At 45.8% G+C, this 25,043-nt stretch overlaps 1 protein-coding gene across 4 annotated transcripts in view, besides 1 other annotated feature; it reads right to left on the minus strand.

Annotated features, from left to right (window-relative positions):
- Positions 1 to 1,355: 1,355 nt before the first annotated feature.
- The window catches only part of CG1504 (uncharacterized protein), a 28,358-nt gene continuing 4,670 nt past the window's right edge, over positions 1,356 to 25,043 (minus strand). For 2 of the 4 annotated variants that reach the window (NM_001272815.1, NM_001272814.1), the window contains 3 exons: positions 14,651 to 15,290; positions 9,619 to 10,804; positions 1,356 to 3,529 (listed from right to left, as the gene is read on the minus strand). In NM_001272815.1, the coding sequence (NP_001259744.1) occupies positions 9,650 to 10,804; positions 14,651 to 14,773 (1,278 nt within the window). In that variant the 5' untranslated portion in view covers positions 14,774 to 15,290 and the 3' untranslated portion in view covers positions 1,356 to 3,529; positions 9,619 to 9,649. Of the gene's footprint in view, positions 3,530 to 9,618; positions 10,805 to 14,650; positions 15,291 to 25,043 lie in introns of those variants that run through there. The other 2 variants (NM_001272813.1, NM_134538.3) reach the window with 2 other exon arrangements.
- Positions 4,551 to 4,589: a mobile genetic element.

Consider the following 25,043-nt stretch of genomic DNA (forward strand, 5'->3'; position numbering starts at 1 on the left):
ACAGCTATGTAGCTGCAAAGGAATTTATTTTCAGGCAACTTGATAAATATGATGAAGCTTATATTTCATTTATTTGTAGCATGCTAAGAAACGTGATATATTCGCAATATTTTATCACATATTAAAACAAGAGGAAATAATTTTTGGGAAGCAAACAAATTGAAAACAATGAGCGTAATTAAGGCAGTGATTTCCAGGGAACAGTAAAAGGTAAGTAATATAATATATTTTAATTTCAAACAAGTATTCTATTTTTATGCATTGAACTTTCTTTCTCAAGCTATAGCTAAATACTGAATACTAGATAAACCGGTAAAGTTTCTATGAGGGCGATAATACCCTGTAATATGTGAATTTGGGGGGTATTGTTAAAAGTGTTGTTCGTACAACTGATTGATATCCAGTACACGAGAAGCGTTTTGCACAACACCGGTGGCTCTTGACTCCAGGGTGTGTGTTAGTCGAGCCATTCCTCGACTTTGCGGCACTGTGCCGGCTCCCAAAATGCGGCAAGTACTGGGTGAAATCATTTCTGCAGACACTGCGTTGGCGACTTATGCATACATTTATCCTTTTTTCGGGGGGACGAAAAAAGGCGGCGTTTGTGTTTGTGCGGCTGCTGCCTTATTTTTGTGGCCATTTTTGTTTTCTGTTTTATATTTTGTGCCTTATTTTGTTCGTTTTGGTTTTTTGCTCTTGTTTTTTTTTTTTTGCATTTTGCTGTGGCTGCGGTTGACTCGAGATATTTATTATTGTTGCTGAAATTGCTGTGTATCCTCGCGCCGGGAGTCCTCCTTTCCTCGGTCCCTCCCCGTCCCCTGTCGTCCCACCCAATGGCCCGCTCAGCCTTGTCCTGGTATTTGTTCTGCTGCTGCTGCTGCTGGTGACGCATTTAAGGCTTTCGCATCATATAAATAAAAAACTAGCAAAGCGTAACAAGCAACATGAAATGAAGGAGCCGCCGCGGCAGAGAAAGATGTTGCGAAAGACAAAGGCTCTGTGGAAAGGGAGGGGGCGGGGTGGATCAAGGACATCAGGAATGGGGGACTTTAAGCCGCGGCCAGTGCGGCGGAGAAGAGCATCTGTGATGCGCCAATGCTTGATTTATTGCACCCTGGCAACCCTTATCCGCCGCCCATTGGCCCATTGGCCACGCCCACTTACAGCGCACAGTGGCCGCATTTATTGTCTACCCACCTCCAACAACAACTCCGCCGGAAATAAATAATCCTTTGGCTTGGCTTTTGAATTTATTATGTTTGTTTTATTTTTTTTGTTTTGCTCATTTCTTTTTATTTGGCTTCTCCGTCGATAGTAGGTTTGATTATTATTATTATTATTATTATTATTATAATAGATTATCAATTTTTCATGGGGTTTAGTTCGCTCTTTGAAGTTTTCTTTGTAGCTTGGTATCCCATTATCGTTATCGATATCGTTACCGTTACCGTTATGCACCTGTATATCTCATATTTAGCCTACAGTTAACATTATTCATAGGGTATAATTGTGTAATGTTTGCTATGATGGCTCGATGGCTTTCTCACGCGCCTCCTTTAGGCTAGACATATGTATGATAATGATGAAGGGAAATGGAGTGGGAATGGGAACTTACTTATATGTTTATAGGTCACACAATTATGCTATTTTACAGTTAATCGAAGACATTATCGCAGTATTAACAATCGATAGTTTCTAGGGATACTTTTCACTAGTTGTATTATAAATTTGGTATTGAATTTGGATTCTTATAGCAGCTGGGGGTTGACAAGGAAATGTTTCTCATATTATGGGAGACAAAAAAATGTTGGATATCTATTCTTTACTTTATATAAATGTATATGTATATATATATCTAAGTGTTGAACTATACTGCACGTGTTTTGTGTGATTTTTCTCGGTCGTTAACACGTCTAATTGGAATAACAATTCTCCTGGGCCTCAAAAAAGGATACGCAATCACACACACACGCGTACACACACACACACATACATGGGCAGGCCAACACAAATACCATGTACTCATACACCTAGAAAACAATTTGCTTGGAAACATTTCCCATTTGCCGTAACAAATCGCTTGTTTTGTTTTATTTGATTTGCGGCAAACTGTTTGGACAAATCGACTCAATTTACATTTAATTTTCTGTTAGATCGAATTGCGTTTCGGAGGCTGACTTATAGATATAGTTGGGTTAGTCTGGGCAGCGCTATATAAAATGTACATTGCACCGGTTCACACTTCAGATAAGCGAGTTAGTAATTGATAAGAGTTGTCCACCTGTAACCTGTTGATATGTACAGCCTGCAGTGCGGGCAAAGTGGGCGGAACGGATGACCATGGCTGCATGCACCAGTATAGGCCACCTGTAACGCCCACTTCCCAGATCTGTGAGTTTGTGGCATTGCAAACGTTTTATCACATATTTATCCATATAATAATAGTGTGTGCTCCGTATATAGCGGACTCGTATAGTTTCACTCGATTTATAAAATAAGTACAAATGCTTGTTTGTTTGTTTGCTTGTTTGCTTGGTTTCTAGATAGCTATCGTAGATACAAAGATACAAGATACAATGGCATTAATTGACTAGACTCGCTATGCACACATCTATGCATTTACTTTATCCATCTGGCTAGGTAGTGCAGATTGCGCCTCTGCCGCTGTTTATTTTCCCACACATATATATGTATATATATATATTTATATATATATGTATATATATATATATACATGTTTGTATAGGTTGCATCTTTATTAATTGGCCAATAAATATCCCAGTTATTTATGAACTATCAACTATGATCAAAAAAAAAATTGCGTACATCCGCACATACAGCTAGGTTTATATATATTTAACTTTCACATATACAAATTCAAGTACAAATTCAAATACAAATACAAATACATATGCTTAAATACGCTTACATCGGATTTTGTCTATGCCGTCGTCCATATGAGTTCACTTTATGATTTACACACATTTGACTCGAAATTTGATATAATAATTTAGTGTTCAATCCGCAGTCCGCATTCTGCACGCTGCATTCGGCATTTTGCATTGTGGATTTAGCATTTCGCGTTTCGCATTTAACGCAAACAGAACGAAATGGCAACACAAACGTAAACAACTAACAAACATACGTAGTTGGGCCCTCGGGCCCAGGATATGCAGGATGCAGTATCCTGGTCGCAGGATTAGCCTAGGGTTCAGCATTTTTTTTGGGGCAGGATGGTGAACGGGGTAAATAGCAAATGGCAAATGGCAAATGGCAAGAAGGGAAGTTGGAGCGACATCAACGGCATCAGACTCCCAGATTTCGCATGATGATAGCAAAACTGCAGAGTTTTACATTTGGCAATCTGCAGCTTTTTACTCTACGTTGCAGCTACATAAACGCCACATACAACATATATATGGTGTTTAATGGATGACAGATACCCTGGCGGAGTCGGTGATCGGAATCATCAGGAATTCAGGGGAAGCGACTTCTGTCTCCAGGATCTTCAGCTGAAGTCTGCAGTTCTCTGGAAGAAAGTAAGTAAGAAAGTAGGGTTAAGATAAAGATCAGTGTTTGGACGAGTGTTCAATTTTCCACTTGAATAGAGGGAAAACATAGGCGGAGCCATATATGTATGTATGTATGTATGTATGTATGTATGTATCTCAACCAGCCGAACATGAAACCGAGCGCTAAGAGATCTTGAAAAGATTACGAAAAGTTTACCAGTCGAGTTGCCCCTCGAGTGAAATCTCAAGTTGGATGAAGTTTCTTCAGGACCCAGAGCGCGGAACTCTGACTTTTGGAAGCCTTCAAGTTTCGACTTTAGACTTTCCACTTTAAACTGATTTGAAACGCAACTTGTCAAGTAATAAACAAACTGCTCAGTCGAAAAACTTGAGAAGCAGCCCGTTTAGCTCGTTGAATTGGCAGTTCACAGGGTCCCAACTAGTTGAGCTCTTCACAGGACACTCGCCATTTTTATGTGTATGTATGTGTGTCGGTTCGGGTGCTCACCCCCCATGCATGCATGCACACACACACTCTCTGTTTGCCTCTGTGTTTACAACAATAAAACGCTTCGTTGTCATAGCTCAAGCAGATTGATGTTCAACACAGCATTTTCCTACTCTCAGCAAGGACGAGTACGAGAACGTTGACAGAAGGGGCAGCGAGGACAGGATGATGACGATGTCATCATCGCAACAAGCAACATTCGAGTGCACTTACATGCCTATCTATCGTATATATCGTATATCGTATATCGTGTGTCTATATCTATATGAGCGGATATATCTGTGTGCGTCCGTCTCCCCTGACATTGGTGCATTGGTATGTGATGATGTACCTCGCCTCTGGAGTCGCGGGATGTCCTGGCTCAGTCTGATGCCAGACTCTATCCCGAATGTCCTGACTGTCCCGGCTGTCCTGGCTGTCCTGGCTGTCCTGGAAGGCCTGAGCCGGTCTGGTCGAGCAAGTGCAAGTGCAGTGCAAAGTTGCCGGCGCCTTGATTTATGTCCCAGTTGAATGCCTGTCTTTGGACCGAATCCGAATCTGAATCCGAATCTGGATCCGAGTGTGAATCCCTTGCCCTTCGCATCGACCTCTGCCTTGGATTTTCGGGCATGGCAATCTCTCTCAGGAGTTTACTTGAATTGTGTACACACTCGCGGCTTGTTTGTGCTTTTGATTTGATTTATATTGCCGACTCAAGTGCATGAAGATGTTGTTGATGTGGATGTGAATGTGAATGTAAATGTAAATGTGAGTGTGAGTGCGAGTGTGGATATGGATGTGGATGTGGATGTGAGTGGGCCAGAACTTGTGCTCCGATTTTCGGGCCACCATGATGATGATGATCTCTGTCTGCTGTTGGATTCTGAGTGAGATGATCGGGACGGATTTGGAAATTTGAACCAGATTCGCACCGACACAACCAAAATAACCGACAGCCAAAGCACTTAGGCGGCCCTAGACCCTGGCTCATGTGATTTGCATGTGTCACATCAGGTCGCATCTCGATTCACGCATCTCGCATCGGGTCGCTGCTAACAGCTCGCATCTAACAACTCGCAACTCGGGCAGCAGAAAAGTTTTGGCAACTGAGACAAGTCGAGCCTCGGGCATAGGCGATTTTTCAATTAGTTGGCAGTCAGCCGCCCCAGGACTCTTTGCTCCTACTCCGCTGACATCTACACAATTCTTCAGGGCTTTGGGCCATGAGCTCAACAGGGAACTTGCTGGGAGAGCTGGGAGCTGCGACCTGGTAGCTGGAACTCAAATCCTACATAATTAAAATACTTAAAGGCTTTAAAGGCAGCGGCAAAGTTTTTAACTTTTAAATTGTTGAGCCTGGCCCATGTTACCATTACCATTACCTTCTGCCCTGCTCCCTTATTGAGTTTCAATGTAGCATACAAAAGGGCGCACATGTGTGGAAATGCTTTATGGGTTAACAGGGAGGGAGTGGAGTCCTGGCTGCTTTCAGGCTAAGCGGAGTGGGTGTGGAGTGATGGCTGCGGGATGTGGGGTGGTGGGCTCAACTTACTAAGCTTACTTAAGCATTTTTGCCTCGGCCTCGACTCTGTGTCAGTCGCAATCTCGGTCTCAGTCTCAGTTAGCGGCCAAAATCGCGTTGATGAAGTTGTTCCTTTGCTCCTTGGGCCCTTAACCCCCTTTAGCCCCCCTTAACACCCAAACTTCCTAAATGCCACCTTCTGCGCCCATTTTCGCGTGAACTGTGAGTTATCGAGACTGGCAGGCGGCGATGTGGCCGAAGGTGAGCCGTTCTTCGTGGGACTCCTCTTGGAATTTGTAACCCTGTAAGCCTGGCCAGAAATTAGCCGAATTTATTAGTTGAGTCGATTTCAACATATTAGCCTTAATTTAGTTGGGTAATAAAATGTATAAAATATGCTAAATCATTTTTCTTTCGTCTACTTATGTAATTTTTTTTAATGTGGATTACATCAATTAAAATATTAAAATTTAATATTTGAACTCTACAAGCAATAGTTCCCACGAATTCTCTGGAATCACAAGCGATCAACTTTTGCTGACTCACCGCAGTATCTCATCTGCGTGCTCCGGCGATTATGTTTCCTACAAATCGTTGAATCTCCGACTGGTCACGTCAATGACCTATCCACCCAGCCCCCTTCCATTCATCCAAAAAATAGTCCCTTGGCCCGCATTGCTCATTGCTCGCCCCATGTGTTTGGTGCCATTGCAGGCGACGTTAATTGACAGGACACCCACATAGATTTTCATAATTTTTGTTATTAGATAAACACACGCACGCACACGAGACTAGCAGCTGTTGGCGCGGGGTGCCCGGTGTGCCCGGGGTGTTTAGTTGGGGTCATCTGGCTGCATATTTTATTGGGTTTGTGTTTAACCCGAGGTCGTTTGACTCACTTTCACGAAGGCCCAACCAATTCACCCAACCCGCATTTTCAGCATAACCATTTCGTGCCCGCCCATTGCCGCCTCGTTTCGACGTCGACTTAACGATTTTGCTTTGTCATTTGGTCGTTTAATTATGTGCATGGAAATTTATGTGCGACTTCTTGACTTTAAATGAAGTGTAAGGACCAATGCCAATCCTTTTTCGCCGCCAGCTGTTGGCCACCTTCCGCCAACTCCCGACCTTGGACCCAGACTTCGGCTGCGGACCTCACTTTCAGTTATTTATGGTGGACTCGAGTCTGATAATACACAGAAAAGTGCAAAGAGGGACGAGAGAAAGGAGATGGAAAAAGGACCTGAGGCAGGAGGGAAGGAAGGAATCGGAATATAGGCTGATTAAATTTTGTATTAGCCCAATAAATTGTCGACCAGGCAAATATGTATAAAAATGCCCTATGACACGCAAATGGACGTCGCTTAACCCGCCACTGGCCGTTGTCATATTTCAAGCGCACTCGACCAGAGTCTTATATCCTTTGTGGTCGTGCTCTAATTTATGTCGCTGGTAATTTGCCAGGGATTTTAGAAGGGTTGCGATGGACGATGGACGATGGGCGCTGGATGATGGGTGAATTGTGGATGGGAGGGCGCCGCGTTTTGCATATGATGAGTAAGCAATCCAGATGATTCGAATCGAACCGACGATTGGACACCAAGTGTTTGGAAGAGTTACATTAATGGGTGTCTGAGATTGAGAAGACGATGCGAGAGGATTATAACGCATGGCTTCTTCGATGGATGTTGCGATCTTGTTTCCATACATGGCTCTTCTGCTACAACTGCATGGCTTCCTCGATAATGAAGCAAGTTAACCCACGGCTATTTGGCTATCGGTTAGCCCGGCACACTTACTATGAATAATCTGCAGGATTTCTGTTCGGGCGCCATCGCAAAAATACCTCAACCTCTAATCTAGTCTTTTCAATTTGCAACTCTCAATTGCATTTCACTTTTCGCTGCACGTTTTTACAGCTCGTCGTCGATGATTTTATTTATCGCCCTTCACTTTCCCATGTTTGCTTTGCTCCGGACCTTGGCTGAACATTTATCACAGCTGTGCAGGGATACGGATAGATGGGTATATAGATAGATAGATAGATGGATGGATGGATGGATGGATGGATGTGCGGCAGGATAGACAGCTACTGCTGTGGGGCAACGCCGTTTCGGAACTCCAATTTAAGCTTCTGAATGGCAAATGGGAAATCCGGCGGCGTGGCCACCTAGTCCTCCATGTTGGCCCCGCGTTAATTACGCGACTTTTGCTGCGGTCGCCTATTTGCTGATTGCATGACAGCGTCAACGTTGGCCGAGGCACGCACGACTTGCGCCCTTCTGTGGCTGCCACCGAGGGAGTGAGCCATGTCCCCAAAACTCCTCCGAACCCCACCACACGCTCTCATCCGCTTCTCAGCCTCGGGCTCAGCTCATCTGCAATGCTCGCATCGCTCCCACAGCTGAGTTAGTCACGCCAATTTTATTGCATTCCTGTTCCTGTTCCTGTTTCTCGCCCTCGTCCTCATGCTCATTCTCACGCTCTTCCTGTTTCGGTTTGTGCCCCATAGGCGTTTGCCGAGGGGGCGTGGTCACGGCCATTCACGACTATCAGTCGCAACAATAGCGTTGGCAGTTTTCGGATTTCAAGCGGAACAATTAAGTTAACGATCTGCGGACGAGTGCCAAAGCGCCAAAGAGCAAAGTGCGCCTACAACATGGCCATCCCACCAAGTAGGAATCCAATGGGGCGGTGGTCTGCAGCCCACGGGCCGTGTGCCATGGGCCCAACTGGGCGTGGCAGCAGGACAAAAAGGGAACGTGTTAAGCCGGCCACATTGGCGACCATCGCACGTCCGTGTCGCCTTGCCAAACGGGCTGGAGTGGCTTTAAGTCTTTAAGTGGACTCAAAATGGCGCATCCTGCCCGCCGGGTTGGCTGGTCACTCTGGCCAGGACAGGACAGGATAGGACAGACGGGCCAGGACAGTCCGGCCCGTCTATCCTTCAAGTGCACACAAAAAATGTCCTTTTTTCTTGTTGAACTTTTTGGCCCCGCTTCTCAGGCTGATGCTGCTCCTGATTCTGATTCTGATTCTGATTCTGGTTTTGCCTCCTGTTCAACTCCTGCCTCAGACGAGGAAGGACTTAAAAGTAAACAAAGTTTTAATTTCCTTCAATGATTTTTCTGGGCATTTGTTTTAGGCCGGCCGGGATCCGAATGCCTTTCCCCTTTTCATTGGCTTCCTGGGGGGGGGGGGGGGGGGCAAGGGGCAAGGCAAGGGCGCAAAGAAGCCCTGTCCGGCCTCATAATCAAGTTAGATAAATCTAAATCCTTTGCGATAAGCGGCTGAAGAATGGCCTGGCCTTGCTCCTAAGGACCCAACGTCTCCATCAAAGTTTCTCCGTCTGCCCGCCTGTCCGTGTGTCCGGCTGCAAGGCTAAATGGGTTAGGCGATTGGGTGGCCTTGGGGCTGGGACCGCTTCCTCCACTCTCGCTCACGCTCTACGATCCACGCTCCACTCTGGCCTAGGCACTTTTGGAGTGGGGCTAGGGTTCCAGCTCCAGCTCCAGCTCCAGCTATAGCTACGGCTACGAATTAGAGTGCCACAGTCGGGCGAGTGAATAGAATTTGTAATTTCCGTTTTCGTTTTGTATGCTAACCCGGCAAACCACCCTGCAGCACACTCTTAAAGCGCCCCACAATGAAACTGTATCCGAGAGCTGATGTTGGCTGCACTGCAGCACGGCACGGGTTTTCAAGCAGTTCAATTGGTTTTGGGGGGACCAGCGGATTGGATTGGATGGGGCTGCGTGGAATACTTATGACGATGACTAAACACTCTGTTGGCCATGTTTGCGATTGCATTTAAAGATGAGAGGCTATTGAAACCGTTTTCCATTTGCCGGTTGGCCAAAAAGGTTGAAATAAGGGGGATAAGAGGCAGAATTTTGTGGTCCTCAGGGATTCTGCGACTTAAACTGAACCTGAGCAGGTGTTGCTTGACTTACAACCTACGTATGATATTAACAAAACAATCGGTGGCAATACGAATTGTTCGTGTTCCGACTCGAAGGATCATTAAATATAACTATTTAAATTGGCGTTAAATGATATTGTGTCTTTTGTGTCGGAAATATCCGGATACATACCTTCGGTATTCTGTGTGTAGGACACCTCCGCCTAATTGCCCTTTCGCCTTTTCCGGCGCCGTCGCCAGGCCACGTGTCCTAGGAGCTGGGCCAGCCGGTTAGCCAGAAGACGGACGTGACGCCACTCCGCACAACTGGCGACCGCGATAAGCAGCATCGAGTTGATTCCGAGGGCTAGCGATGCCGCTGAGCTGCCCAGATTACCCTTGGTCAGCTGGTCGGAACAGCGGCCAATGGAGTCGATGTCCAGCTCGCTCATCACCCGCCCGTTGACCTCCAGCGGCGAGATGCAGTAGTTCTTCTGCAGAAAGTCGGTCAGGTTGTGTGCGCCCTCGGCCAGCGGTCCGTCGAGTAGGGTGTGAATATGGCAGCCGCAAGGGAAGTGATTGCTCACCAGCTGCAGGTGCTCCACCCCGTCCACGATGATTGAGTTGGGATCTGGAGTCTCTAGCACGTGGTTGCCAAAGAATTTCAGGTGCTTTATGGCCGCCGTGCTAGTGAAGTTCAGCTCCTCGATCGAGTCGATCTTGTTGTTCAGGATCTGCAGCGTCTCCACCTGGGTGAGTCCGGTGAAGGCGTCTGCACAAATCACACCGAGATCCGATTCCTGCAACGTGAGCAGCAGGACATTCGAGAGGCCGCGGAAGGTGAAGGGCGCCACCTCCTTGAGGTCCATGTAGGCCAGCTTCAGCAGACCGACCGTGTCCATGCCGAAGAAGGCGTCCTGCTCGATGCTGCGGATGCCCGAGGGCAGGATCAGATGGCCCACGTTGGTCAGGCTAGAGAAGGCCGAGCTGTCGATGCGGATTAACGGATTGTTGGTCAGCAGAATCAGCTTGATGTTTGAGGTGCCTGCGAAGGCGTTGCCCTCGATCCGCTGGATCTGGTTGTGGCTCAGCAGGATGGTCGACAGGTTCTGCAGCCCGGCGAACGCGAACTGGGCCACCATCTGCAGCGGCGTGTACTGGATCGATAGCTCCTTGAGGCGCGGCAGTCCGCGGAAGGCGAACTGCTTGATCCGCGTGATGTTGTTCCCGTCCAGCGAGAGCTTCTTCAGCGCCCGCAGCCCGGCAAACGAATCCGGCTTGATGATCGGGAAGTTGTTCTTGGTCAGCGCCAGGTTCTCCACCGTCGCCGGCAGCTGGCGCAGCGGGATCTGCTCGAGGCCGCCCGTGTTACACAGCACCTGTGGATGAGATTAAGTCTCTTAAGTGGGGTCTTGAATAGGCAAGATAATGAAGCAAAACATCAGTGACGATGGCATCTACAAAAGCTTTGATATTTTTGTGACTTTTGTGACAAAAAATGATTTAACTTTTAACAATATAAATGCATTTAATAAAATCTGGAACGCATTATCAAAATATTTTACCCACACAGGCACTTTATATTGCATTTTACGGAATAAGATAACTTTCGGTCACTCGTATTTGAGTCATAGCACGGTGTGCTGAAGTGTTTCGTTACTACGTGGACTGCTCTCCACAGAAATAAATTACTAAAGGTATACGGATAGCTTTAGGCTTATGTTAAAAATGGTGTTTAATTGAGCACAAAACAAAATACATATGCAAATGAAATCAATCCAATTGAGTTTGTCTGACTATTTACTTTTAAATAGAAATGTATGTTATTTTGACATTTTATGTTGCAGCCAAAGAATAAGAACCTTTTATGGTGTAACATTTAATTTGAAAATAGTGAATTGTTACTCCTACGAAATTTGTTCACAATTTAGTATTAACCAGTTATAAAATGTTCAGGTAAGTTACGAATTTTTTCTTCGGAAAATTTCTACTAGAAAATGTTTTGGATTTTATAAAATGGAAATGCGACGATGTGATCGTCACTAGTTTCCCAGTTCGTTAAATGGTGGCCTTCCTTTGATTAGATAACTTCTCCGCCAAATCGTCAAAATTTGCCCACACCCAGCTCCTGTCACATTGTCCTGGTCACCTTTTGATGTTATATTTATTCAAGATGTGGACGGAGGTGGGATGATGGAAATGGAGGCCCCGGGCCGGAAAGTTAGCCTTGTCAGCGGACTCATCGACTCATCAAAGGTTCTCGCTCTTAATCAGTTTGTGTGTTTTCCTGCCTTATGACATTTCCCCGCCCGTTTTTTCCCGTGGGCGTCATTGATACCGCCGCGGACTCCGACTCCATCTCCGTGGCAACTAACAGCCGTTGGGCAATCAGATCAGACGCCGCATCGGAGGAGGGTCTCCACGCCATCGCGTGGTCGGAAGTCAAAGGACAAGGACGAAGGACGAAGGACGAGGCAGGGCCGGGAAGCGCGACTTTGTTTGATGCGTGGCGCGAAAATTGAATTTGTGGCTTTATTGCTGAAAATAAAATTAAATCGAATTCTTGTTTTTGGCGGCGGAGCGAGCCCGTGGTTACTGGCCAGACCCTTGTCTAGCATTGTTTTTTTTTTTTTGCACATCCTTCGCTCCTGGTCTTCTTCGCCTTTCTACTCATCCTCGTCCTCGTCCTTGGCCATTTCGCTTTGTTCCTTCATTTTTTATGTCTTTTATGTGCTGATGTGTGCGTTTCCCTGCCACGAATTTTCTTGGCTTGCACTTCGAGAAACGGAATTAGACAAGGTTTTAATGATGTAAAGAGAAACTTGGAGGGATTTCCACTAGAGCGTGCTTCTAAATGAACATTTTACATTTGCGGTAAAATCAGTTGGTCAATCTGAGTTCACCATTCCAAGTGCGTAGGTTTTGTCAATCTAATTGCTTTTGAAAATCCATTAAGTGAAGGACATAAGAAACCTAATTACATATATTTTTAGAATAATTTTTAATGCAAGTTGGTACAAGAAGTGCAATTCATTTTCCAAGTGTATCCATTGGTCCAGAGTCCACAGGTTCCCTTTCCGGTCGCCAAGTAACTGTGCATAACTGTCCATCGCCTGTCACGTCCCTCTTGACCCCGCCCACCGCCCAACCCCATTTCCACCACCCACAATGGGAAGACAAGACACGCCCCAGCCCCCCGCTTGCGAATTTCCTTTTGCTCACCTGGTTTTTCGCCCAACCTTGGCTGCACTTCTTGCGTAACATTTGCACAATTTTCATACGCTTCACCTTTTTAAATGAACGAATTAAAAGTTTCTTTCCCTGGCAGGACGGTCCTTTCCCTTTCGCCCAGGACAATCTCCTCAACCCACCCCCACCCCCCCTCCGAAGGATTGTTATTTTTGACTCAGTTCAGTTCAGTTCAGTTCTGTTCTGTTTCGGTTCTGTAATGTTCTGCTCTGTGCCGTTTAATGAAATTTCGTTTCTATGCATTCACAGTCGCGAATTCAAGCGACTCGGTTAAAAAGTCGCTTGTTCGCTGAACTTTAACTGCCACTGTAGTCGATGGAGGAACAAGTGGTGGGAGGAGGAGGCGGAGGAGCAGAAGAATGGGTGACCCCAAAAAGTGTGCTACACTTTTGGTGCCTTTTTATTTATTTTTTTTTGGTTTGGTTGGTTGGAAGAGGAGGGGCTGAACTAATTTCGCCTCTTCAATACAGTTACAGTTAAGCGTAGCGAAAGGATACAGGCCCCCAGCCAGGCTCACAATTCCCAGAAACAGAATGAAATCCAACCAAGAAATGTGGAGAGCGGAGAGCAGAGATAAGTGGAGAACGAGAGCTGAGTAAATCATTGCATTGTCTATAATCCGGAATAATGAAATCACTTAAGTTCTCAATTTGGTAGAAATGACGATGCCGTCGTTCCCTCTGGTAATAAGGATGCGCATTAAGCGTGCTCCAAAACTCTCGCGGGACACCATTGAATACGGCCACACACAAAAATGCGGGGTGCGGCTGCGTCTGGACGGGATGGGGGCGTGGCAGACGGACACAGACACAGAAACAAAAGGAAAATAACCATCATTTCCCTGCATTTTCGATTAATTCTCTCTGCTCATCACTGCGCCGAAGAGGCCGTCGAGCAGCTGTGTCCATTGCCTGACCACCAGTTCCCCAGGGATCCTCCCGATGCTCCAACTCTTCTGCTCCCCTGCTCCCCTGCTCTCCAGCTCCTTCTGCCTTCTGCCGTCTCCATTCTCCCTTCTCCAGAGTCCTGTCTTCGGCCCCTCCTCCCTTGACAACTGGCATTTCTGAAGCTCGCGATTATGATGGTAAAGGCATACAACTCCACCGCACTGTGGAACTGCTCTCCAACTTGAAACGGAAATCTAAATGTGTAGCCGTGGTGACCCCGACAGTTGCACTCGAAACCATTGGTTCATGTAAAGTAATACATTACTCAATTCGAAACTTAATGGATATACTGTCATGTTCAAAGACATTATCAAAATGATACAACTAATAAAATTAAACTTCTTAATAGATCATGTCAAACTTTGTATCTCAAAGCATATTCTACATTGATCTTTTACTCAGATCGCACTTATAATTTATGTTATTAGTCTATACAACGACTTTCGGAATATATTTCCAACTGGGGTTATCAACTTTTAATAATTTACTGAAATTTACTACTGTACTACTCAAACTGTTTGTTTTGAAATACATTCATCATTAAATATTAAGGAAATCTTGGAACTGTTTGTACCCCGATCTATTGAACCAGTCATTTCGTTATCATTTGCATGCATCTGAATGTGTGGTCCTGGGTAATTAGGTAATTGCTAATAACTGAGCTCGGAAAACATAATACTAATACTTAAATGGATCGGACGGGAAATCTGTTTGGTGGTGGTGAACCCATGTGCTGCAATGTTGCCACAACATCCATTTTCTGCATTCAATGCAGAAGCCATTCGATTGGTTATCACCCATGTTCCTGCAGAACATTTATGTGTACCTAATGCCTGTGCCATGAGTATCTACGGATGGTATAATATCCTGTTCAATAAGCGAGTCCACTGTGCGGGGCTACTGCAAACTGCAAACCTGCCATGAACCGGCAATCCGGGACATGGCAGGTCGCCCGTAACTCCCAAAACTGCCGCCATTTGGAGCTGGGTGGACAAGTAGACAAGTGGACAAGTAGATTGTTAAGCTTACTTGAGTCTGGGACAAGCAGATGCACTCGGCTGGGCATGATTTGGATGTTTCGGTTTGTTGCGAGTTCCACAGGCAGACGACAACGGAGAGCGCAATTATGAGCACCAGCCAGGAATTGCACATTTCACGTTGTTGCTGACACGACAGTTTGGCGGCGTAATTGAGCTCTATTCTCTCTTGTCCGGCTGCTGTTGCTCCGCTCCTCCTCTCCGCCACTCCACCACTCCTCCTGCTTCTGTTGGCCAGCTCCTGCTCCTTTTGCTACCGCTGCTTATCCTGGGCTAGCTTTTTCCTGCTCTTGGTGGGAGAGGGAGGGACAAATGGATGTCTCACCGCCTGCCAGCCTGCGCAGATTTTCAACTGCTCAACTGCTCAACTCCGCAGCCTCAGCTTTTGTTGCCTATTTTTTTTTTTTTTTTTGGCTCCTCGGCGCTGCTCCTTCTTGCTCGGCACTTCCCTTAGTTATTTATGTTTTTATATTGCGTTATTTCATTTAAACTTTCCCTCCTCTGCCGCTCGCTCCTTTATTATATATTCTTAAGCTTTATCATATTTATTTACGCTTCTTCTTCCGGTTCCTGCTCCTGCTCCTGTTCCTTTTGCTACGCCTGGCGGGGGCGGGGGCGTGGCATGCCAATAACTGCAAGAGATGGAAAGCAAGAGGTAAATATAGATGCTGCTTGGATATTGGGGCACAATATTGGATTGGGTTAGTATAGTTCGAGTTGAAGTTCGAGTTTGCAGCTTGCAGTTGCAAAGTCCAAAGGCCGAGAGTGAACCAATGCGACACTTAAAAGTTATGGCTTACTCGAACTCAGTAGGAATACAATGCTCATGGACTTTGCGATGCATATTGTATGTACAGTACTGTACTGCACTGTGTGTGTGTGTGTGTGTGTGTATGTACACGTGTCAAGTATATAGACGGGGCACATAGCACGTGGGCCGCTAGAATATTTAAGCATACGCCTCGTTCATTTATATCAATCCTGTTGGTTGCGGGCCAATTATGCTTTTGACAGCTTCGGCATACAGCAGTTATATTTTAATTAAAGCGGACAGATACTCTCTCGAAAAGCTCCCCAAACGTCAGTTTAAATATCGGAATCAGTTTTAGCGACACAGCCATTCATTCAGGTGGCAAGCAAAAATGTAATGATGTAGCGCACATATATTTGGAGAGGCTGAATGATAAAATGAATTACCAACTGAAGGTCGCATTTATTTTTAATTACTTTTAAATGAATAATAACTTTTATTAGATAATTTCATTCGCGATTAGTTAGTTTTAAAAGTATTATAGAACCATCACTTCAGTAACAAAGTTTAAGCCTTTGCTTCGCTCAATAAACTTCTATACGCTCAAGTGAAAGTTTAGCATTATGCATTTGATTATATGAAAATGTTCGATTAAATCGTAATTAGTTTTAGAAGTAAAACTTTTTCCTCATATTCCTTATTCGCTTAAAGATTTCGAAACAAAGATAATCAAGAATTGTCAGAAGTCGAATGTTTGGGAAATGAGTTGGCCCATTCAGTCTGACGTCGAGTCTGTGCAATAAATGTATTGTAGTAATTTAAGCTTGAGGTTTCAGTGCCTTCTGTGGTCCGCTCCACATTTCGAGGCTTCACTGCGGCCAGGCCGCAGGTGGCATTTAATTTCGCTTCTCTGCCGGTCCGCCTGTGGCAGGCTGAGTCTTTCCGGATTGTCCGCTCAAAGCCTTCGACACATCCAACATTTATGCCCGGATTAGAAGACGGCTGGCCGAAGGATGGTGGAAGGAGAGACCGGGACGAGGTGACAGGACAAATGCCAGATGTGACAGCCGGGATGGAAGTCCAGCCTCAGGATCTGTGCATCCGAGCGTCCGAGTATCTGTAGTAGTATCTGAGCATCGGAGCTGCAAATGCAGATAGCAGATAGGCAGAGATGCAAATGTAGATGCAAATGTTCGATGGCTCGGCTCCGCTCTCCAAATAGCTTCTTGTTAATCATTTATAATAAATAATGCCCAGGTAGGAGTTAAGTTGCTGCAGCATCAGCATCAGCAGCAGCAGCAGCAGCAGCAGCAGCAGGACGAACAAGGATGAACAAAGCCAAAGCAATATAATAACTGAAATTACTCTAAAGAGAATTTCCAATGAGGCAATGTCGCTTGCACTTGCCACCGGGCTGAGATGGTGGGCTTGGGTTGACACAGCTTGTTTGAAATGTTTAAATGCACAAATCAAATATGCAAGCAGTCCGGCATCCAAACTCCAAACTCCGAACTCCGAACTCCGAACTGCAAGCTGCGAGCTGCGAACCTCTGGCCAGGAGAGGAGCACCTGATGTTAGAGGAGTTAACCCCTCGTAACCCCGAACGACTCGTCCCCAAGAATCCAAATCCTTGCAGCAGCATCGGCTTTTAATTGGACACCGAGGATGGCAAAAAGGACCTGGCTGGCTGGCAGGACAACTGAGCAGTTGAGCCTCGGATTCGAGAATGCAGGACACAGGACGCAGGATGCAGGATGCAAGCGAGCACAATAATAAATAAGCGCAGGCATAAATGCGTGACATTATAATTGAAAATCAACAAAGCAGGCCAAGCAAAAGGTGCAGCAAAATTAACCATTGCCCAGTTGGCTAGTGTAACCCCCACAGATGCATCTGAAGCAAGATTGTTAGTTGGATATGGAAAATCTCCTTTGAAATACTTGTATAAAGGTGCCTGAATAGATTGAAATCATTTTCAAAGCTATATAATAGAAATATCATATGCTCTAACATTGAATTATTATATTTACAACTTATGTAAAAGTGTTTAGCAATGCAAGAGGTAAGCTAACACTTTTCAACTGCTCTCCATATTATTCTGCATAATTTGAAACAAATCTTTTGAACTGCAGAATTTTCGCCTGCAAAATGGCATTTGATTGTCACATAACAAATCGTGTTTACTTTCGGTTATGGAAAGCCATTGCATTCCGAAAGGCTAAACTTTCCGTGGGAAATCAAAGGAAATATTCGACTGACTCTGGCTGTCTGGCAGGCAGCTAGTCCCGTCCTCCGTCAGTTTTTAAGAATCGGAATCGCACAGGAATGGCGGGGATTTGTGTGCTACTTGCTGGCGATAAATACATGCATTTTTTACCAGATTCTTGGCTACCTTTTCGGCGAGTGCAGCATTGGGGAGGGGGATGTCAGTTGGATGTGGAGATGGAGATTCCCCGGATTCGCGACTTGCCGTCCCGCCCGCTTTGTCTGAATCCGAATCTGAATCTATTCCCGTCCCATGCAATCGCATTACTTTGCGTTGCCTTCATCTAAAAGGATAAAGCAAAATAACAAATGCCAGCACAAACTCAAATAATGTACAGACAATTGTGTAAGCAGCAGCAGAGGCAACGGCGGCAGGACGACGGGTATGCCAACTGCTGCCAACTCCATTCTGCCAGGACTCCATCGGCTACGTAAGTGAGTTCTACTCCTCACGTGTGTGTGTGTGTGTGTGTGTGTGTGTGTGTGTGTGGAATCAGGACAATGGCAAAAGGAATCGCAAATGTGGCAGAAGGAACCGACGAGCTCATGGGCATGGGAGTCGAGTCTGCGATATGGCTTAGCATCCACTTGAAACAGGCATCAAGCCGGGCATCAATGCCTTTAAACAAGCATGTGGAATATGTGGTGGTGGCCAAACGGGACCTCCAGCCCAACCCACAGACTGGCAGACTCTTTGCCCTGCGATGACGACATCGTCTGCCATTTTCAACTAATCAATCAATTTTATTAAGCATTTTATTTAATTTACACAGTCAGAGAGCCCAGACAGAAAGCAGCGATGTTCTAATGGCACTGTGGTCATTCTATGACTACTTTTGACGTTCTTGAAGATGCTGCAACAGATACGAGATACATTTCATCTAGCCTTTAGTCCACAGAATGCCACAGAAGTGCATGTGGTATTGAAATCACAAGAACCTAAAAGTATGCAGTGAAAATACAATTTAAAATGTAACGCAGCATACTTTTACACACCTTTATACATACATGTGTGCTATATTGTGTTCATTATTTTATTTGCCATGATAATTTTATCATAGTAAAAATTAGTAAAGTAAGATGAAACACCAGAGCTTTGGGGCGCCAATTTAGAAACATAGATGAGCTGTTCGAAATAAGTTGTGAACAATTTTTCGTTAGGCGAAATTTCATTCGAAATATTTCAACTATTAGGATATTGAATTGACAAGAAAATATTGACAAAGCGAGTGAATCAATTTCGATGAATGGTGCGATTAAAAGAGCCGTAGTTCATTCCAATGCCAATGCCGGTGATTAAAAATCAAAACGAAATCCGCAAATTGAAAACGAAACGAAATCAATCGGTGCAGCTGGCTCCTATATGAATGCAAACATGTGCCAATAAATAAACCAAAGATGAAAATCAAAATTAAAATTTCAAAATAAATAAATAAAATTTCAATTTACACTCTCCTTAAATTTTACCCTAATTCCTTGGCCCCGCCAGTTGGGCTTGTTTCGAACTCAGCCGTTTTCACCTGGCCAACCCAGTTAGGGATTATTTCCGGGTAAACTACGGCGATAACCAACTGGCAAATGCCAGGAAGGTGAAACTCGTTTTTTTTTTTTGCGAGCAAACTTTGAAATCAAATCGAAAGCATCGCAGGTCACAGCCCTCGAACATTCTCAGGCCAGAGATTATTAAATAAAAAACAAATAGCAGTGCTGCATTGGAAATAAGTTCGATTAGGAAATCACAGATTATTTCTATTCTACGAAGTATGTATTATACAATATATGCTGCAACCTGTGAGTGTCCAAATACTATTCGCCTAACTTAGTGCTGCAAAATTGTCTAAGATGTGCGTATATTTCCAGGACTTTGTAAACTATCTGGAAAAGCAATAAGCTGTGTTTGGTTTTTGGTTGCGCATTCAGTCGTGTCATGACAGCAAAATGTGTAAGCTTTACTGCAGTCGAGACATGACTTTAATATTTTGAGGGGCTGCACGAATATGGGGCTGCACGTCTAAACTTCAGAACTCTGTATATAGTCAGTCAGTCAGTCGGCCATAATTACAGATTCGAAAATAAGCGTATCATGTGCTTCTACTCTGGTCATTATATTGCAGCAAATAGTAGTAAATCAGTAGTTAGTGCTGTTTTAAAAATGCCTTTATTGGTTTCGGGGGGGGGGCAACGTTTGCCCAAAATGCTCCAATTTCGAGAAGCATTTGTGTGCGTTTCGGTTGAATAGAGAAGTTTATTTAAGTTTTCCAAGTTGTGTCTGGGCACTGCTAATTCCTTCGATTCCTGCAATGTTAACTACAGCGGAGCTGAGGAATCCAGCAGGGAAGGGGGAGGGGCAACCTGCCGGGGTCATAACTCACCGGCTGGCTAGCTGTGGCAGCTGCAACAAGATAGAGGAGAAAATAAATAGGAAATAAATAAAAAGCACGCGAATAAAACAAACATCTTTAACCGGATAAGTGATAAAAAGAAGCAAGTAAATGGGATTATTTGCCGAAGGGAGCGGAGCAGGAGGAGCGAGCAAGTCCTCCAAGGATGCGGCTGCCATCTGGGGAACTGCAGTGGGGTGGAGTGGCGTTGGATGGCTCACGGGCTATTGAATGGCACTGCGTAGGTGGTGGGTCCTCGAACACGGACCCATCTACCCATGAAGGATAATTCCAGAAACCGCAGGGCAGTCGAGGCACACGCATTGGGATCTCCAAAGTGCCGAAGCAGCCGGGAGGTGAATGCATTAGGTGCTCAGCGGTTGCAGCTCTTTAAGCTGCAATGTCCTGGCCGAAGGACACTTCATTAACGATCGACTGGCAGTGCACCGGTACGGTTCGGTTCCTGCTTCTGTTTCAGTTGCTGTTCCTGTTCCTGTTCCTGTTCCTGTTCCTGTTCCTCATCCGCATACACTTCCTGCTACTGGCAATCTGCTACATCCCTGGCAAGGTGGCTAAACGAGTCCGACGCATCCTTTAATTTAATTGCAACTTTGGCTATTTGCCAGGCATCCAGCCTCCCGTAACCAGTGTCCAGTGCCCAGTGCCCAGGGTAAAGTAGCCATGTGTGTGTGCCGGTGTGTGCATTCCTTATCTTTTCGCCCAAATGCCTGTGCAGAATGTCACTAATCAAATTATGGTATGTTTGTTAACCAAGACCCGGCAGTTAAAAACGGTGACTAGAGCGAGGACAATGAGCGAGCAATGATGATGGCCAGATTGATAAGGCGGAGTGGAGGTCCAAAATCTATCCACCTGGTCACTGCCCACTGCCCACTAACTGCTAACTGACCGTTACCCAAACCGCAGAGCTCCCCTCAAACTGCATCCAGAAATTCTCATAAATGTACGAATACATTTGGCCTGCCCATCCATCCTTCCGGAGCAAAGGAGCCGAAGCCTTTGGCTGTGCTCCCGAGCGTCTGGCGTCTGGGAAAGGGATTTCCCACAAGACGGTCTTTGGCCCCGAAATGGCTCAGACTTGTCTGGGCGGGCGACCTGCTCCTCCTTCAGCTCCTCTTTGCGTCGGACTGCATTGGCAGGTCCAAATTTGTGGCTGTCAACGACACTGCCAAGTCCACTACCACTGCCACTCCCAGTCTCACAGCCTCTCCTCAAGAATCTAAGGCTGCGTGGCCAGGCTTGAATGGCTGAGGCTACATCCATCCGACTCCATCGCCAACCGAGACTGCGGCCATTGTCTAAGCATCTTATCTTGGCCATATTCTCATGAAAGCCAAGTGCGTGACCTCCCACCATGGCAGCCAAAACCTGCCTGAGGAGGGCTCAGTCTCTCATCCTTTCCACCTGGTTTGCCGGATCACCGCAAGTCCTCACATGTTGAATATGTTCGTGGTGGTTTTAAAGGCTAATGGCATATTGAAAATGTCTGAATGAATAATCATTTTGAAACAAGAAATAACCACTACGTTAGACGAAGAATATAGCTTACATTTGATTAGGTGCTGTAAAGTAGTTAAGATCAAATAATCGCAATGTACTATGTCTACTGAACGAAGTCTTTAGTAAAATGGAAAATAAGTTTGAATAGTCTGTTATCGAATGCCTTAGAGCCGAAATTGTAATCTACATAAGACGATCATGCCATAGATATGAAAATGAAGTTATATAAGCCTTGTATAATTGCTGAAACACAGCTAACCCATAGTCCGCTTCATCCCTTCAATTCAACAATCAACGACTTTGATCAATTTGTCTGAATGCCCCCTGAAAAATTGCAAAAAATAAAACCATCGACTTGTTGGCATTTTTCTGGTTTTTGGCTTTCGCCTTTGGGCGTGTGAATCGAATGCCCATGGCACATGAGTGAGTGGCGGAAGAGGGATGTGTGGGCGTGTTTATTGGTGTTGCTGGCAAATTAATTGGGCAAAGGTCAAAGGTTGCGGCACATTCTTGCTTCTTTCGCTGCGGTGTAAGCCATGTCGGGGTGGGTCGATCGCATAATTCAATCATTTAGTCAAATAATCAATCATTCAAGTGAATCATTAATTAATTCAGCATCAACCATTTGGCTTTGACCCCAAACCAAGCTCCCTAGGAAAACACTTTGCTCGAAAAGGGAGGAAGGAGCAGGGGATTTGTGGTGCTGAGTGTGGTTGTTAGTGGGCCACCAGTGAGTTGGGTGGGTGGCTAGTGGGTCACAGCCTGAGTCTCGTCCTGGCGCCAATCTGGGTCCTTGGCCGGCTCGTGTGTATTTGTAATTAACTGTTATTTAATACGATTTGCTTGATTTCGCCGGATGATGGGAAACAAAACTGTTGAGGCATCCCCAAGAGGATTCAGTCCCAACTGCGGTTATCCACACCGCACCACCCCCACACACCCACATCCACTCCGTGGGTCGGCGCCCACTTCACTCCACTCCACTCCACTCCTCCCCAATCCGCTCAACAGCAGCCACTTCGGCCAGGGATATTTTAAGCACCGATTTAATTTGCCAAACTTCCTGACGCCTTCGTTTCGGCCTCATCATTTGTTTGCCCGCCTGCCGTTTGGTTCGTTGGTTCGTCTGTCTGTTTGTTTGTTTGTTCGCCCGCCCCGACTGTCTGTTTGCCATTGATAAATGTTTGCGGGCCCGATGTTCGTTAATGATGACACTTCTTATTGTCAGCTTGGTGGGTGGACCTAGTGAACTCCGTGGGCTGAGTGGACTGAGTGGACCCACTTGGTGATTTGTCAGTCATAAGCGGACGAGTCCTGTCGCATCCTCGCCAGCATCTTGACAGGTGAAGTCATAGGGGCTTTGCTCGGTCATTGCATACAGCTGATTAAGCGATTTAATTCGATTCCATTCAATTCCACTCGAGCCGACTGACTCACAGCTGAATGACACCACAATAAGTTGAACAGGCCCCCAAGGACACGCCGACGATACTGGCAAGGATATTCTGGAAAGCCCCGTTGACGGACTTGTATGGCAAAGGCGATGACGATGACGATGGCGAAAACAAAGGGAACTTTCACAGTTACTGGCAAGGACGAGCCGAGTTCGACAGACTTATATCCAGTAGGCATAAAGGTAAGAAGGCGTTTTACGTAGAGAGCATTTACATGATTTATATTCTGTGATTATATGTAAATGAAAAGATTTCTACAATGCATCTATCCGTTCATTTTCGGATGATAGGAAACCACTTGGCAATTACACTCTAAATCAAGTTGCTTGCCTAGCGCCCAACTAATCCACCCGGGTGCGCTTGCCGTCGGGACAACAGGGTACTCCTGGAAAACAGGTTATAAAAACATGTGTAACTAGACGACTTACAAGGATCACGCACTCCAGTGACACTTAATGCCGCCACGTCGACGCCGGAGACGAGAGGTTACACAAGTGAGTCGGGTGGAAGAAGTGGGTGGAGTGGCGGGAGTGGCGGGGACAACGACGATGAGAGGAGGCCAAATGTCAGCAACTAACACAGACAAACGCAATTAGCTTTTAGCCATCATAACATTATGAACGGCAGGCGACAGCCAACGAAGTAGACTAGACGACGACATCGTCTGAATGCTAACTGCTAATGACAAGGATGTGGATGCGAAGGACGACCAGGACGACGGACGGGGGAATCCGGTAGCTGAAACCGAAACTAGGGCCAGTACTTTTCCGAGGGAGATGGCGGTGCTGGCGGTGTTGTTGGTGGAAAGGAGCAGCGTTGCGAAGCAATGTGGTTGGGATGAATACCGAGCTGTGCGCATTATGTTGAGTTAGAGCCATAGAGCGGCAGGACGACGGAGCAAAGCTCACGGATGGCACGCGGCTGCCAACAATGCTGTTAACTTGTGTCGAGATTAAAATAAGGACACTCGGAGAGCAGATAAAGCCCCAGTCCCGGCCAGAGGACCCGGCAACTCCCTTTCTCATCCGGATGGACGTGCCCTCAACACGCAGCCAAAGTCACAGTTCGCAGTCGTCGGTGGAAGTTGACTTGCACGAGTTGCGAGCTGAAGCTTTGTTTATTATGGCAATGGTAGTGAATACCCTGGATACTAGGGATGGTAAATGGGTGACGGGTGATGCAGCTGCCAAAGTGTCCTGTGGTTGAATTGGATAATTTCAGGGGGTTGGACAAGACCTCATCATTCCGCTGGCTTCTAAAAATTACTGCGTAAATGATGATATGAGATTTGGAGCATTTCTGCGGCATCATTCAGCGGAAGCGGATACACGAGTATGCCCCGACACGGAGTCGCTTGGTTGTTGTCGCCACCGGAAGGAAGTTATTTAACGCATACCCACACACACACACACACATACACAAAGAGAGAGAGAGAGACAGGACAGGAAGAGGATGTGGATGAGGGGGCTTATGTGGCACGATAATCATATTACGATTACGTCGCGTAAATTTTGCGCCACTGCCATATGAATGAGTGATTGAGCGAGGTTTAAGTGGAAGTTACCGGGCTACAGATGCATATATGGATACGGATAAAGATACAGATACGGAAACAGATTCAGATAAAGGCAACTGAGAATTTAATACACACGTGTGCGGAGAGTGTGAGCAATACCCTTTTTGACTTTCGACAGGACATGGAATTTGTACCAAAAATTATGACATGATAAAAGTTAAATCCGGCTCGAAGGACCCACACTCTCTCTCATCCTTAGCACTGTTCATAATTATTTAATTTTATTTCATTGACTGTCGAGGACCCTCGCCGTCTTCTCTCGCCGGGAAGCATGTCACTGTCGCCAATCGTCATCAACGTCGAGCTCCCGTTCCCGTTCCCGTTTCCATTCCCATTCTACATTCCTGGATTTCCGGATTTCTGGATGCGGAATGGTGGGCACGAGTGGGTCGTGTTGTGGGTCGGGCACAAGATGCGGATCGCTTAGCATTAATGT

The sequence above is a fragment of the Drosophila melanogaster genome, chromosome X (assembly GCF_000001215.4).
Source record: "Drosophila melanogaster chromosome X".
Lineage (NCBI taxonomy): Eukaryota > Metazoa > Arthropoda > Insecta > Diptera > Drosophilidae > Drosophila > Drosophila melanogaster.